Genomic DNA, 15,833 nt, shown 5'->3' with positions numbered 1-15,833 from the left:
GCAAATACACATTTCGAAATAAATCTAAATAAAATTCTTTTTTAAGGATTAAAACTATTTTAGCTAACCCGACGTTTCAAGACTTTTCCGGAGAACGTTTTCAGGGATACTACGGTTGAAATGAGTCAAGATAGCCTTAATTCTTTAAAAAAATCGTATTTGACACTCGTGTTAATAGAAGAAAATACTATTTGGAAACACGGACTAGTAAAAAAAGAAGGACTCCGCGCCGTGATATTAGCAAGTGAAGCACCTTTATGCTAGTGTGTGTGCGGTTACGGGGTATACAAGATACACAATTTTTTCTCCCTTAAATAATCATATATCCACAAATAATTTTATAGTATTGTTTTTAAACTTTTTCACAACGCACGACGGCATTTTTAAAATATTTTATTCTCACAGATCTGTCACAGACGATGGCAAATCTCATAATCGTGGCCGATCGGCTTGTATTAGTGTAAGTGTATGCGTGGCTATGTTTTTACACGTTTACCGGCTTGTTTTGGTGCCTCACTATTATGTTAGGTGACACGGAGTCCTTCTTATTTTACTCGTCCGTGTGTGGAAATAAATCTGTCTCAATAACCAGTGTTTCATTGTCCTCTGGGTATTTGTATATAGTTGTCATATTGTGAAGAAGACATATGCACCAATAATTTTTTTTACTAGCTGTCACCACCACCACCAAGGGGCTTGTGGCTTACTAGATTGTGGATTAATAACACCAATCGGGTTTTTATTTATATATTTATATACTTTACAATTCCTGCTCAAACCCAAATAATTGCACTCTTTATATCTATGGTAAGTATGGTAAGTACTTTTAAAATAATTTAGTAAGAGTTTTTTTATTTGATTTAATTTATTATTTTTGTTAGAGTTATAGTAGTACACACTATAGTACACTATAGTACACACATACACTGCGAAAAATTCAGCAGCGGTTTATGAAGTATGAAGCCGAATCCATCTCCGTACGACACACCACAAAATTCAATATCATCTCCACCATCTGAATATGTGGCCTTCCTCTACAGGGCTATCATGCAACTGTCTGCATACAATTGTCATCTACCAGTGGGAGGCTCCTTTGCACAGGATGTCGGCTAGATTATGGGTACCAACGGCGCCTATTTCTGCCGTAAAGCAGTAATGTGTAAGCATTAGTGTGTTTCGGTCTGAGGGGCGCTGTAGCTAGTGAAATTACTGGGCCAATGAGACTTGACATCTTATGTCTCAAGGTGACGAGCGCAGTTGTACTGCCGCTCAGAAATTTTGGGGTTTTTCAAGAATCCTGAGTGGCACTGCATTGTTATGGGCAGGGCGTATCAATTACAATCAGCTGAACGTCCTGCTCGTTCGTCCCTTATTTTTATTAAACAAAACACACTATGGAATGCGCTTCCTTGCTTCCTTCATGCTTCGATGTTAACAGGTCGTCCTGGAATAGATACGATACCATGGGAACCTTCCAAATAAAAACGTACACATTTCTAGAACGACGGCAACGCTCCTGTGGTTCCTCTGGAGTTACAGTGTTGTAACGTGGGCATTTCAAAAAATCGATTTCGAAAAATTTAAATGCAATATACTCATTTTAATAATCTGCGCTCTGTATGTACCATCACTCTATTCAGAAATACTCAACATCTTCGGGAAAAAATTGGCAAACCTAGGTTTGGAATCCTTCAAAACAAAGTCGTGGTATATACGAGCATAAAATTTTAACACATAACAGATAGTATTATAGTATTCTTAACAGTAATTTTCATTATTATAACACTAGAAATAAGGGTTTGCTTGTAACTAATTCTAGTAGGCTTCATAAGATACATAATAGCTTTAAGGGTAAATGTATACACTTCTATAATAAAGTCCCAGCCACTGTTCAGGCATTATCTATAAATAAATATAAATGTTTTATAAAGAAATGGCTCTGTCGTAAATCCTATTACTCCACTGCTGAATATCTAAATGATCGGACAACCTGGGACTAGATTGTGATTATTTTATAGCGATAGAAATTACTGTACAATATTATATATTTTTATTGAAAAGAGCGCAAAAAAAGAATGTTGGGAGAGTTTCTTGCGCCGCTTTTTCTCTCTCAGAGCGCCATTTGTTTCCGAAGCGGTAGTAGTATCTAGTATATTAGAAATGACATCAAAAAGAATTCTAAAGGAATCCATTTTGAGAAAATAAATGCCTTTTATGCCTTTATGCCTTTTAGAACTCGTATTTAAGTATCAATCCATCAAAATGCAACTCTATAATTAAATATGCGTATTTTTCGCAACTAGAACTTATTAATTCACTATACTAAAATATGAACAAGCAATTACAGCCATTAAATGATGTGTAAGTAGTATCATAATTGCGTATGAAATATTCATCGAATACGGTCGGGTTGTTGTCGACGATCGTAGCTTGTATTATGCATCTAAATCACTTAGTCCTTATTATCAGTGCTAATTTATTTAATGGCTAACAGTAACACTTAACTTGCCTATGCCTATTATACGCTCAATGTTAATATCTCGTCGATAACATTCAGCATCAACGGATATGCTGTCTATAATTAAAAGAATGATAAGTCTGTATTATCTATGTGTTTTTTGTTTGTTAATATAAGCATATTCTTTGCAATATTTAATATGATTATTTAAATAAACATCATTAAATACAAACATTTGCAGTTACAAAATTTGTTACAACAGTTGCGTATTTCTTTTCCTCGTTTATCAAGATAGTTACTAACATAGCTTTTCTGTAACAATAATATAACTAGTCTGTCGTTCCGACTGTCAACATGGCAGTTTTAGCTGCGTGCAGTAACTTTTCTTAAGTTTGATTCGGTACCCCTCCCACTTCCGTCGACCCGCCCCGCTCTCGTCTAGTCACGGACAGTACCGTCTGAAATATAATCGTTTACTCCTTACGTATATGACGTGATAAGTTTATCGTTGTTTTAAGTGTTGTTTGTTTGGTTTTCATGTTGTGTTGTTTGAAATGACCGCTGGAAATCGTTCATCGAGTGTTTCTGACCGTCAAACGAGCATTGATTTACTATCTGTGATAGCTCTTGTCACTTCGTCAAACTAGTAGAAAGAGTCCGTCGACCGGTGCGATCAATATGTTTGTCTCTTTTATTCACACGGGATTTACATCTGTTGTTTCTTGAGCGAGAAAATAGTAGTAGAAAGTCGCTTTTCCGCTGATAGTGGGGCAAGTCCCTAAAGAATGGTACCGCTCTCTTGATTGTTCCGGTATTGCAAGGAAGTGTGAATTAAACTAAAGCGGTCCTTTGCGGTGTTTGGCTATGCTCATCTTGAGGTTTTCATGACTATTGTGGGGAACATAATGTCATCATTATTCCCCCGAATGAGAACACATCGACTGAAAGAAACGAAAAGTTATAATTAGCTAAAAAAACATAATTAATTAAATTAGATTTTGATGTTTGAGAAACTGAAGGGACACTGGGTAGAGCAGAGATTCATCGTGTAGTTTTTTGGGAGAGGCCTTTGCCCAGAAGTGGACATCCTCCGGCTGATAAAATGAGAAGACTTCGACTGAATAAACTAAAAATTTGCTATAATGTGATAGATCCAGTTGTATAGTATGTAGCCATAAACATTATAATTATTTACAATACAAAGTCTTCATCAAAATCATTACTTCAGCCGAAAGACGTCTACTGCTGGACAGAGGCTTCCCAAAAGATCTCTGCGACAATCTGCCCTCATCCAACCAATTCCGTCAATTTTGATGATGATGATGATTGCGATTGTGAAGTGGCACTGGGCAGAGCAGAGATTCATCGTGGAGATCTGACGGGGAGGCTTATATCTAGCAGTGGACTTCTTCCAGCTGATATAAATGGACACATAGCCCGAAGTACAAGCTATTGGGGCATTAAGTCTTCGAATGGCGGCCACGTTGTAGAAGAATCATTGTTAGTAGACCCCCCACAAGATACAACATCTTAAATAGCAATTGATATGTTAATTGCGAAATAATTGGCAGCAGGAATCATATTATTTTGTCTCCTATCAGCGCATCGAGATAATTAAATCGCTTGGGCAACATGGCCGCATATAATCGCTATTAATAAAGAGCTTTCCTGTATAATTAGACAGCTGTGCGCCCATTGGTCGGCGAACCCTAATCATGACATGATAACATTACTGACTACTAATGGTGAACACTTTCTACTTCATAACTACTACTTATTGATTGGCTATTTGTTACGCTTTCCTTGTCCTCTTATCTTTATATATATATTTCTTGTGTGAGTGTGTATATCACTGAACTCCTCCTCGACGGCTGGACCGATTTTGATGATATTTTTGTGTGTTCCATTGAATTTGATATTGGTGTGTGTCTTCAAATGGATTCGAGAATGGTTTAGATTCACAATTAAACTACCTCCTAAACGGCTGGACAGAATTTGATGATATTTTTGTTTGTTTCAGTGAATTTGAGATTGCTGTAGATTTTCAATTCCATCCATATAATATAATTCTCCTGCTCGTGTGTATGTTAGTGAACTCCTCCTAACGGCTGGACCGATTTTTCAAATTTAATACGTGTGTACAGGACAACGTCTGTTGGGTCCACTAGTCTATTTATATATCTAAACATTTAGGTATATATATGCAATATGTTGTATAATGAAACTAAAACTAATTTATCGTTGCTCTGTAAAGAGATAAATTTATTTTGTTATAAAACTTCACAAATAACTTACGTACTTCTACTCTTATATACTTACTTATGTAAATCAGGGACGAGACGAGGAGGACGTTCAGCTGATGGTAATTGATACGTCCTGCCCATTAAAATGCAGTGCCGCTTAGCATTCTTAAAAAACCCAAAAACTCTGAGTGGCACTACAGTTGCACTCGTCACCTTGAGACATAAGGTGTTAAGCCTCATTTGCCCAGAAATTTCACTGGCTACGGCGCCCTTCAGGCCAAAACACAATAATGCTTACACATTAGTGCTTCACGGCAGTAATAAGCGCCGCATCCATAATCTAGTGTAGCTAGAGAAATTACTGGGCAAATGAGACTTAACATCTTATGTCTCAAGGTAATGAGCGCAATCGTTGTGCCACTCAGAACTTTTAGACTTTTCAAGAATCCTTATCGGTACTGCATTGTAATGGGCAGGGCATATCAATTACCATAAGATGAACGTCCTGCTCGTCTCGTCCCTTATAGCCCTAACAAAAAGAAAAACAGATCTTTGTGCATCATATGTCCAGCTCGCAATAGACTATTTGATATATTTAGAGTAATTAAATGAAGTAAAGTAATACGGTAATAGACACAATCTCTACACATCCCTGAACCGAGGCTAAGAGGCGGATTAAATTTGCCCAGCGACGTAACCGAGTCTATAATTTGAAACAATGTTGCTGACTGTAATAACTAGTAATTAAATAATTCACGGCTAGCAACACAGTCTAATAGTGCGTGGAGTAGATCCATCAAACGGTCACGCAGACGAGCATTGATTGACGAGTTCGCACCTCGCTTCGTGTCGCTAATTAAGTCGACATGACTGCGCATGCGCACTGTTGCAACTCGTGCGCACTTAACTCACAATCGCAATGCCTTCATGCTTTTAATTAATTGGACCACTTGCAACACTAGAATCTGCAGCTAATTACAATATCTACAATTATCTAAAGTTAAACAATTTGTTAAGTATTTTTAATAAAATTTATTGAATTAGGCGTTACTTTGCGGAAATCCATAATTATACAATGATTTAAGTTTTCTTTAGTGTTAATTCCGCCAATATTTGTTTTTTAAAACAATTCGACACGTGTTTCGCCTCTACACGAGGCATCCTCAGGATGTGTTGTCTCGCCAAAATCTGGCACGAGACTCAGCCGTGAAGCAGTCTCGTGTGGAGGCGAAACACGTGTCGAATTTTTATTTTTAAAGTTATATCACTAATTTCTGGTATTAATTATTATACAAATAAAATTTTGGCATACCTTGGTCAACTCTCATCTTGTGGTTTATTTTTCAATTGCAAAATTTACGACCCATGCGTACTCGACCGGTTGGCTCGGTTGGAAAGAGCGCTCAGAAGGAACTCGAGAGGTCGAATTTTGGTTACAAATATAATTTGTATTTCTACAGCTTTGCATACAATACTATTAAGGTGTTATTTTAACTCAATTGATACATTAATTTGGTAAAAATTAACGTAGGTTTTTTATCGACGTTTCGGTGTCCAAAACAACAATTTCAGAAATTAACACCGAGAAAATAATTTTCCAAACTGTTAATTGGTAGTTAAACGCTATTTATTGCCTCGGAAGTGATGGGGCTTTAGCAATGTTAACTGAACCTTACCTTTCTTATACGATGTTTAAAAAATAATTTAATTGGTACATTACGAAATCCTACAGCACTTACAACGAATTCTTAACTTAAAAAGACGTAGGTACATATATTTTCTGTATCTAGCACAAAGTTAAAAAGAATGTTTACTAATAAGTTCTTCCATAATAAGTAACTGCAGTTTAGTTTTAAGTTCAAACTTAACACATAAACATTGAAGTAGCCATTATTACTTTCAAGTACAAGTATGTTATCACTGTTAAACTAGCTGTTTTTCAAATTTTTCCCAAATAATTATAATTATGAATTAAAAATAAATACTAGTATTAGCATGATTGCGAAACTGTAGTAGCAGTGGGCAGGGCACATAGCTCGACGGACAGATAGCTATTGGGGCAGTAAAGTCCTCGAATAGCGATCAAGTACCGGAAGACGAAGTGTTGGTAGGCCCCCCACATGATGGACCGACGATCTGGTCAAGATCACCGGAATAGGTTGGATGAGGGCAACGCTGGACCGATCGTCAAAGCGATCTTAAGGGAGGCCTTTGTCCATTTGTCCTGAAATGGATGGACTATTATTAGGTCAGAATAGGTATTAGGAGGAAAACGTGAAGCAGGTGATCAACGATAAGTAATCTCAAAGGAGAATAAAAAAATATAGAATTAGTTGTTATTCTGCGAAAATCAGTCACTCAATTTTACAAAATCACTTTGTCACATCTTTCGCCTGTACGCGAGACACTTTCTGTAGCTGCTGACTCGAGAAACGCTGGATCAAGACTGACTCACACTCATCAATCACATAAACAAAGGAGATTTGCTGGAATTTTAAGCTTTTAAATGTGAACATACAAAGATCACAAGCTCTATTCAAAATTTTGACGTTGGAGAAAGTTACTTGAGCTTTTGAGTGCTTTGAAATGATCAGTATTATATTTCAGCTTGCTGCCAGTTGGCCTCATACAGAATATTTAAAAATTAAAAAAAAAAAAATAATGATGTTATTAAAAGAAACAATGAGATATTATGATAAGGAAATTAGATCTTATTGTTCCTACTTAGGCCGTAGAGGAGTACAAATAGTAAATTTAAAATTTGATACTTTTCGTATATTAAGATCTCACTATACTCTTGGCAAGAACGGTCTAAAAAGAATTAAATTAAAATTTACAACTTAGATGATGCGAATAAGAAACGAGAGATCATAAATTGAAGTAAATACGGTTGGTTCTCAACATATTGTATAAAAAAATAGAATTAAACTAACATATGTAATAATAATAACTATAATATACGGTTTCACTGTGCTACGATCCCACTTCTGAACGAAGGACTACACGTTACTATAAATTAGGTGAACAACCCCATAGATTATACCGTGATAAAGTCGGCTAATAAATAAATCTGCAAGCATAACAATAATAAGACAGCCTAAGACATATGCCTCTTTATTTCTGTCTTCAGTGTCTCCTCATTAAATGGTTGCAGACGATGGCTTCGTTTGCTCACATGTTTCTCTCTAACTTTCGGGTGGTAGGATGATGAACGACGCTACTATCCATATATCATTTAGTAGTGTCACCATTAACGCATGCGCGAAATTGCCCGTGTTCATGCTATACTGGTGTGGTAGTTATAAGAAGCGTTATACAAATCGACGCGAGTGACTTGGCTAAACGCGCATAAATCTTGTTAACGGCATTCTTATTTTAATTCTCCCTCACTCAAGTAAATCTTAAACATCTAAAATTACATGCTATGTTCTTTGTTAAGCAAGCCAACGCCAACGCTCTTGCCATTGGTTTAGTATTTTGTCCAATCTTAATCGTATGATAAACAAGATCCCAGAAATTGTTCAAAACAAAAGTATAACGTCATTCAAAAGAATTGTTAAAAAACGTTTGTGTGGTAAAGGTTATTATAACAAAAATGACTTTCTTAATGATACAACAGATTGGGAATGGAGTGACCGCACTCAGGCTATTAATTAATGAGTTTAATTGTACAATATTAGTTTGTAAACATATTTATTCGATGAAAAAAAAAGCCCGCTGAGTTTGTTGCGCCCATTTTTCTCAGGTCTGAGGCATTCATTTTGGAATGGGTGGTAGTTTTTTGACTTTCAATAAGTGATGTCACATCCTATTTTGAATAAAAATATTTGAGTTTGAATTTGAATATATTCACTATGGTTTTCGGCTATGTATATGCTTCTACGACATGATCCCAGAAAATGTACAAATCAAATTCTTTACGAAATTCAAAAGAATTCTTAAAACACGTTTATGTGGTAAAGTTACTCTATAACATAAATGATTTTCATAATGACACCACAGACTGAGACTGGAGCGATCGCCCCCAGGTTATAAATTATAATCATTTTTATACGATATTACATTATTAATAACGAAATTAGAAAATTAAAGCCCATTGAGTTTCTTGCGTCCGTTCTGTCAAGTGTGAAGCATTCTATTTTGAATTGGTGCTAGATTTTGACGTTCAATAAGTGATTACAATAAATAAAACTAGTTGAATTAGAATCACACAATAGAACTACTTATTTGGCGCTGTAGTTGATAATAATTTAATTTTTTCGACCATTGGAAGCTCCGTCGGAATGTAGGTATTATCTTGTACGTAATTGTCAACTTCTTATACTCATATCACTCCCCGCACCCTCCACGTACCAGTGAGATCTAATTTAGAACTTTTGTGCATTGCATGACACCGCTCAAGATCAGGACCTCTTTTATTCTTTATCTACCACCTGAAAATACTATAACATTATGGTCTTTCTTACTTTTAAAATCAATTGTAGTCTGATTAGCTTCGTCTGTTTTTCACATCTATTGGCAATTTATAAATTAATCAATATTTGTTTGATTAAGATTGATAGAAACTTTTTATTTTTATACCTTGTATAAGTATTTAATATACGGACGACCGAGCCTTGCTCGGATTTTTAAGAATGTACAAAACTTGAACAAAAAAAAAACCTAATAGGACATCTGGATTCGAACCGGGGTCTTCTGCTTTTCGGATCACCCAATGTCCCATCTGAGCTATAATAGTCTTGTATATAGTGGCGAAATTTACCTTTGTATTCTAATGTTATTGTAGCTGTTTCTCATTCAAACATGGATAAAACCATTTTTTTAAATTGAAACCTAGCTAGATCGATTTATCACCCCCGAAATCCCCTGCATACTTAATTTTATGAAAATCGTTGGAGCCGTTTCCGAGATTCAGATTATATATATATATATATATATATATATATATATATATATATATATATATATATATACAAGAATTGCTCGTTTAAAGATATAAGATATAGAGATTTCAATGAACTTTATTTAATTTGTAAGCATTGTCATTTTTAAGTTAATAATAGTCAAGGAATTTGGTTCGCGTACCGCTTTAAGCCTAAATTGCTGATGACAATTGATAAATACTAAGATAGTTCTTTGGAACGCTAATATGACGTTTGTGCGGAAGTGCTAAACGAATATAACCTTTAAGACATTTCCATATTTCAAGCAATAAGTTAACTAAAAGGTACGCGATTCAAATTTCTTGACTGTACATTGAATAATATAAGCTATTGCATCTAACGCTTGTCTAACACATGCGCAAAACATCAAAACGTATAACACACCTACAAGTTTTTCCCGTTACAAAATCCTTCAAGGTGGCTACAGCAGTTTTAACTTCAAAATGTTCCTAACAAATATACAATACATAAAATCTGTTATCCGGTTATCGTGTGGCACACTCATACCGCATAAGCATCTAATCTTATCGAAAATCGGGTTCGTCAAATCAATAATCAAGTACGCAAAGATGCGTACAAGAGCAGTTATCGGTAGTCCCTGGGTGGTCATGTTCTTAGATATCTCCGGGTCACGAGGTGTTCCATCGCGTGAGATGTGGTGAATTGACAATCACTATGGGACTGAGCCTTAACCAATAAAAAGTGACTGGCCACTTGAAGAACTTGCTCTGTCTCAGCTTACAACATAAGATTTGTTATTTCCGGTCTCGCTCAATGACTACTATATCGATTATGAGATTGTGTTTCACGCGCCCGCTACCGACGAAACTTTTTTGTGACACTTTTTTCCATAGACAATGAGTTTATCTCAGATCGAATCGTGTTTAATTTTTTCTTGTCGCAATTCTGAATCTGTTTCTCGTTAGAGATATCTGGTATGACTGTTCCCCTTGTTATATAAAAACAGGAAACCAGAAGTAGACAGTAATAAGACCCATTACTCCCGACCAACCGCAAGCAATTTTACTAAGAGTAAATAAAAACATACACTTTGACAAAAATGACTAGCGATCCATCTTTCTCCAATGGGAGACGTTAAAGTATATCCCTTTTAAGAAAGGGGAAGGGGAATTATAATAAAGCAACGTATTACAAAACGAATGTATTTTTTAGAATAATAAGACATTCTAGTTATTGTATTTTTATTGATCGTAACAGTACATAAATATATATCATAATCTATTTTGAGCCGTTTACTTGCTTCGGTCTCTTTGCAAAAGCTACTGAACCGATAGAAATAATACTTCTATATAAGATGCAGCGTGTTCCGGAGACGGTTTTAGTTTATGTTTGTTTCTGATAAATTATCCAAAACCTATATTTATTTTGACTTAGAAATACCTATATAATTTACTAGCCGTTCCCACCCACTTCGCTGAGCGAATTTTAAAAGTAAATAAACTAATGAGGGAACGTTAGAATTAGTTATTTTTTTTTTAAATAATAATTGCTAAGCTGTTTAATTTAAACTTAAATAAATTGGAGTAGAAATAAACATACTTTATATTGTTTGTATTTTATTGTATTCTTTACGAAGTATAACTATTTTATTATTCATTAAATTAGGCTTTAATTGAGGCTTTTGGATAGTCGTTACATGTATCTTACATTTAATTTACTGATTCTATCATTTGTTTGGGAAAAGCAGAGTCTGTGAGAAAAATAAACTGGCCACTCTAATTAATTGTAAATGTCTGTACACCAAATGTTGTAACTGTAGTAGGCACCTAATTAACAAATTGCTTTGTAAACTAGCATTCAATACACTAATTGTGCTAAATTTTTACCGTTTTCATATGTAAATTCGGGATTCGAACCCGGAACCTGTAGGCAGGAAAACCACTGGGCTATATGAGTCGTAGTTATCACCACAATGCTAAAGCCATATATTAGCAATTAAAACTTTAACTGTCTCAAAATGACAGAATTTTGAGTCAATTTGATTATGACTGCGGTTTTCAAGGAACTTTCTGCCACGTAGAACAAAGCTGTGTAAATCAGATTCCTTGTGCGGTGTTTCCACGACGATACGACATGGGTACCTTCAAAAAAAGTCCGTATACCTTTCTAAAAGGCAGGCAACGGCGGTGATCACTTCACATCAGGTGACCCGTACGTTCATTTGTCCACCTCTTCCATAATTCTTTAAGAATCCTTCTTACTTTTTTTGACTTACTCGTGTAAGGCATTGAATATTTGACGTTTGAGTATTTTTGTTGCATCGCTTTACATAATATTGTAACTGAAATTATTTGTAAAAAGGTGAAGCTGTAAATGTTGATTTAAATTAGCAATGAGTTTCTTGCCACTTCTTCTCATTAAAGCTAAAAAGTAAACAGTTTCCAAAGAAAACTTTTGACATTCATAAGGGTCATTTCCTTGACCTACATGAACAAACTGATTATGATTTGATTTGATTTATTGTTAATAGGCAGAGTGTATCACCTACCATCAAGTGAACCTATTGTTCGTCTCGTCACCTTTTCATGATTAGTTCAGGTCGCAATAAACAGAAACTTAAGCTGATCCGAGTAATTATCGAATAATTGCGTTAATTCGAAAACGTACGGTTTAATATAACAATGGCACGTGAAAGTTACGGGTGAAATGTATTTAAAATAAACTGCGTCGTAAGCTGTGCAAAGTATTTTATTGCTGTAGAAATAAGAATGAAACAAAACCCATGACGACTCATAACAAAAATTATTTTATTGCAAATACACGAGGGGACTTTTTCAGATGGATTTCTTATGAGAATCGTATTAGTTACATACAACATGTTGGTATACCAAAAACAAAATTTAATGTCGTTCAGCTGATGGTGATTGATACGCCCTGCCCATTACAATACAGTGCCGCTCAGGAAGAATCCTTTGAAGGTTTTTGAAGAATCAAAAAACCAAAAATTCTGAGCGGCACTACAAGTGTGCTCGTCACCTTGAGACATAAGATTTTAAGTCTCATTTGCCCAGAATTTCACTAGGTACGATACTCTTCAGACCGAAACACAGTAATGTATTTAAACCTTCTGTATTACAATATTGTTTTTTCTACAAACATAAAATAGCATGAGGAAAACATTTTCTTAAGGGTTTTTGTTTTATTACGCTAAATAAGAATATTTTCTTGCGTGTGTACACACATACTTTTATTTGTAGGTAAATATGTGCTTATTCGCTGTTTCTATTTAAGTGTATTACATTTGCGCCGGGGTGCAGCTAAAAATAAAGAGTAAATTATGATTGACTTTATCAAATGCACTATTTAAATCTATGTAAATTACATCAGCTTGCATTTCTTATTCAACGCTTTCAGTTAAGTCATAAGTAAGGTTCTTGCCCTTGTTCCTAACCGCGAGAATTACAGTCAATGTTGTGATCTACTTCTTTGGGGTTATGTTCCTATATGTATCAAGAATGTCGTTGCTCGCAGACGAATGTTCCTAACGGTGCGCGTGTCGATAGCGGCTTCGGAACCAATCATTCAGTACGTCTTTAACCTACACGATAATAGGGGAACTGAGATACTATATTTGAAAAGCTAAAAATAAAGAGTAAATCATAATCAAATTTTTCAAATGCACTACCAAAATCTATGTAAATAACATCAGCTTGCATTTCTCAGTCAACGCTTTCAGTTAAGTCATAAGTAAAGTTGTTGCCCTTGTTCTAAAGCGCCTGAGTTATAGCCACTGTTGTGATATATTTCTTTGAGGTGATGCTCCTATATGTATCAAGAATGATGATGGTCGTAGGCGAATGTAGTTTTGAACGTCTTTAACCTGCAATATAAAAGGGGATTTGAGATACGTTAGTTGAAAAGCTATAAATAAAGCGTTAATTATGATTGAATTTATCAAATGCACTACTAAAATCTATGCAAATTGCATCAGCTTGCATTCCTCAATCAACGCTTTCAGATAATCATAAACAAAACTCTTGCTATTCGACTCTGTATCAAGAATGTTGTTCCTCGCAGTCGAATGTTCCTGACTTTCTCGTAAATTATGATTGACTTTATCAAATGCACTACCAAAATCTCTGTTAACTAAGCCATCTTGCTATTCCCATCTGTATCTCGACTGTCGTTCTCAGACGCATGTTCCCGACGGTGCGCGTTTCATTCGCGGGCTGCCGCTCGGAGGCGCGCTACGCGGTGCTCCTGGACGTGGTGCCGGTGGACGGCAAGCGCTACCGCTACGCGTACCACCGCTCCTCGTGGCTCGTGGCCGGCAAGGCGGACCCGCCCGCCCCCGCGCGGCTCTACCCGCACCCCGACTCGCCCTTCTCCGGGGACCAGCTGCGCAAGCAGGTCGTCTCCTTCGAGAAGGTCAAGCTCACCAACAACGAGATGGACAAGAACGGACAGGTCAGTTACAGTTACATGTGAGAGAGAGATAGCGTCACCATCTTGGTAACTTTCGGTAGATGGTACGCCCAGTCAAATACAATGCAGTGCCGCTCAGAATTCTTGAAAGGCCGAAAATTCTGAGCGGTTCATCACTTTGAGACATTTGCCGACTCATTTACCAATACTCACCAGTTATGATGCCAATTCAACCATAGTTTTATATTGCATGGTGGTAGAAAAAAGCACCAGTGGGGTATCCATCTATCAGGTATATTGTGCTAAGAAGCCTCACTGTGATAAATAGTATTCTATAAGAATTCCACCTTCGCACGACACGAAACAAATTAGAATATCATCCTCATCATTTGGATGTATGGAGTAACTACACAGTGGAACAACCAAGCTGTGGAATGAGCTTCCTTGTGCGGTGTTTCCCGGACGAGACGACATGGGTACTTTCAAAAAAGCGCGTAGTACACTTTTCTAAAAAGCCGGCAATGCTTCTGTGATTCCTCTGGTGTTACAGGAGAACGTGGGCGGCGGTGATCACTAACCACCAGGTGACCCGTATGTTCGTTTGTCCTCATCTTCCATTAAAAAAAATATCCGTCTAAAGTCATAGCATACTCGTGGTACTCACCAATCTGAGGTTGAATATTCTATTAGAATTAGTTTTATCGTAGAATGCCCATGAAATTACATAATCAAAATTTTTGACTTTTGGTCCGATGTTTCGATCCAATACAATATGATGTAGGCCTCTTCCATATCCGTTCACTATTGGTCATATTGAGACAGACTTCTGGCCCTCATTTACATGTTGTCGAATGTAGTCCCAGATCTGTGGTTGTCTGCCGTGACTTCTGGTATTTGTTGTTAGTGGGAGGCACCTTTGCACAGGGTGCCGGCTAGATTATGGGTACCACAACAGACCGAAACACAGTAATGCTTATACATTATTGCTTCACGGCAGAAATAGGCGCCGTAGCTAGTAAAATTACTGGGCAAATGAGAATTAACATCTTATGTCTCAAGGTGACGAGCGCAATTGTAGTACCACTCAGAGTTTTTGGAGTTTTCAAGAATCCTGAGCAGCACTGAATTGTAATGGGCAGGGCGTATGAATTACCATCAGCTAAACGTTCCTGCTCATCTCGTCCCTTATTGTCGTAAAAAAATTGATAAGTCGAATGAAGACAGATTGGGCAGATTACAGTTTAGATAATTCCTAAGAATACACGTAATCGAAATAAACAAACATTTTAAACGATTTAATATTTGTTTCAGCTTGTGCTAAACTCGATGCACAAGTATCAGCCAAGGATCCACCTAGTGCTGCGAAGAGAGGGCGCAGTAAACGCCCCCATAACCGACCTCGAGCAAGAAGAGTTCAAGACCTTTATCTTCCCCGAATGCGTGTTCACAGCAGTAACAGCGTACCAGAACCAGCTTGTGAGTATCTCGATATAGAAATCGTACCCGATTAAAATAGATCAGAGGACGAATGCTTGAAATTGTATCGAGTTGTCTGCCGAGTATCGACATTTCTATTTCTGTGCCACTAATTGCATCGCGCTGAAAGGTATGTCCAGTCTGAACAAAGGAACGTGTCACGTAATTTTTGTGTATCGCGCGGCCACACGCGAGCTCAACTGATGATGGACAGACAATGCGACAGACATCTAGCGATATTCATGAAGTATTCGGCCAAACTATATTTATCACGCATTCGGTGACTCATTAACTTAATGACTTTGGAATGTCGAAAATCATTTGGGA

General features: G+C 36.6%; 1 protein-coding gene across 3 annotated transcripts in view; it reads left to right on the top strand.

Annotated features, from left to right (window-relative positions):
• Positions 1–15,833, top strand: part of LOC126968927 (T-box transcription factor TBX20-like) — a 71,890-nt gene that overhangs the window by 37,748 nt on the left and 18,309 nt on the right. For all 3 annotated transcript variants that reach the window (XM_050814130.1, XM_050814129.1, XM_050814131.1), the window contains exons 3-4: positions 13,799–14,072; positions 15,342–15,506. In XM_050814130.1, the coding sequence (XP_050670087.1) occupies positions 13,799–14,072; positions 15,342–15,506 (439 nt within the window). The remainder of the gene's footprint in view (positions 1–13,798; positions 14,073–15,341; positions 15,507–15,833) is intronic.

This window comes from Leptidea sinapis, chromosome 17, assembly GCF_905404315.1.
Source record: "Leptidea sinapis chromosome 17, ilLepSina1.1, whole genome shotgun sequence".
NCBI lineage: Eukaryota > Metazoa > Arthropoda > Insecta > Lepidoptera > Pieridae > Leptidea > Leptidea sinapis.
Note: the sequence above shows the minus strand (reverse complement) of the source record. Positions and strands in the feature narration are given on the sequence as shown.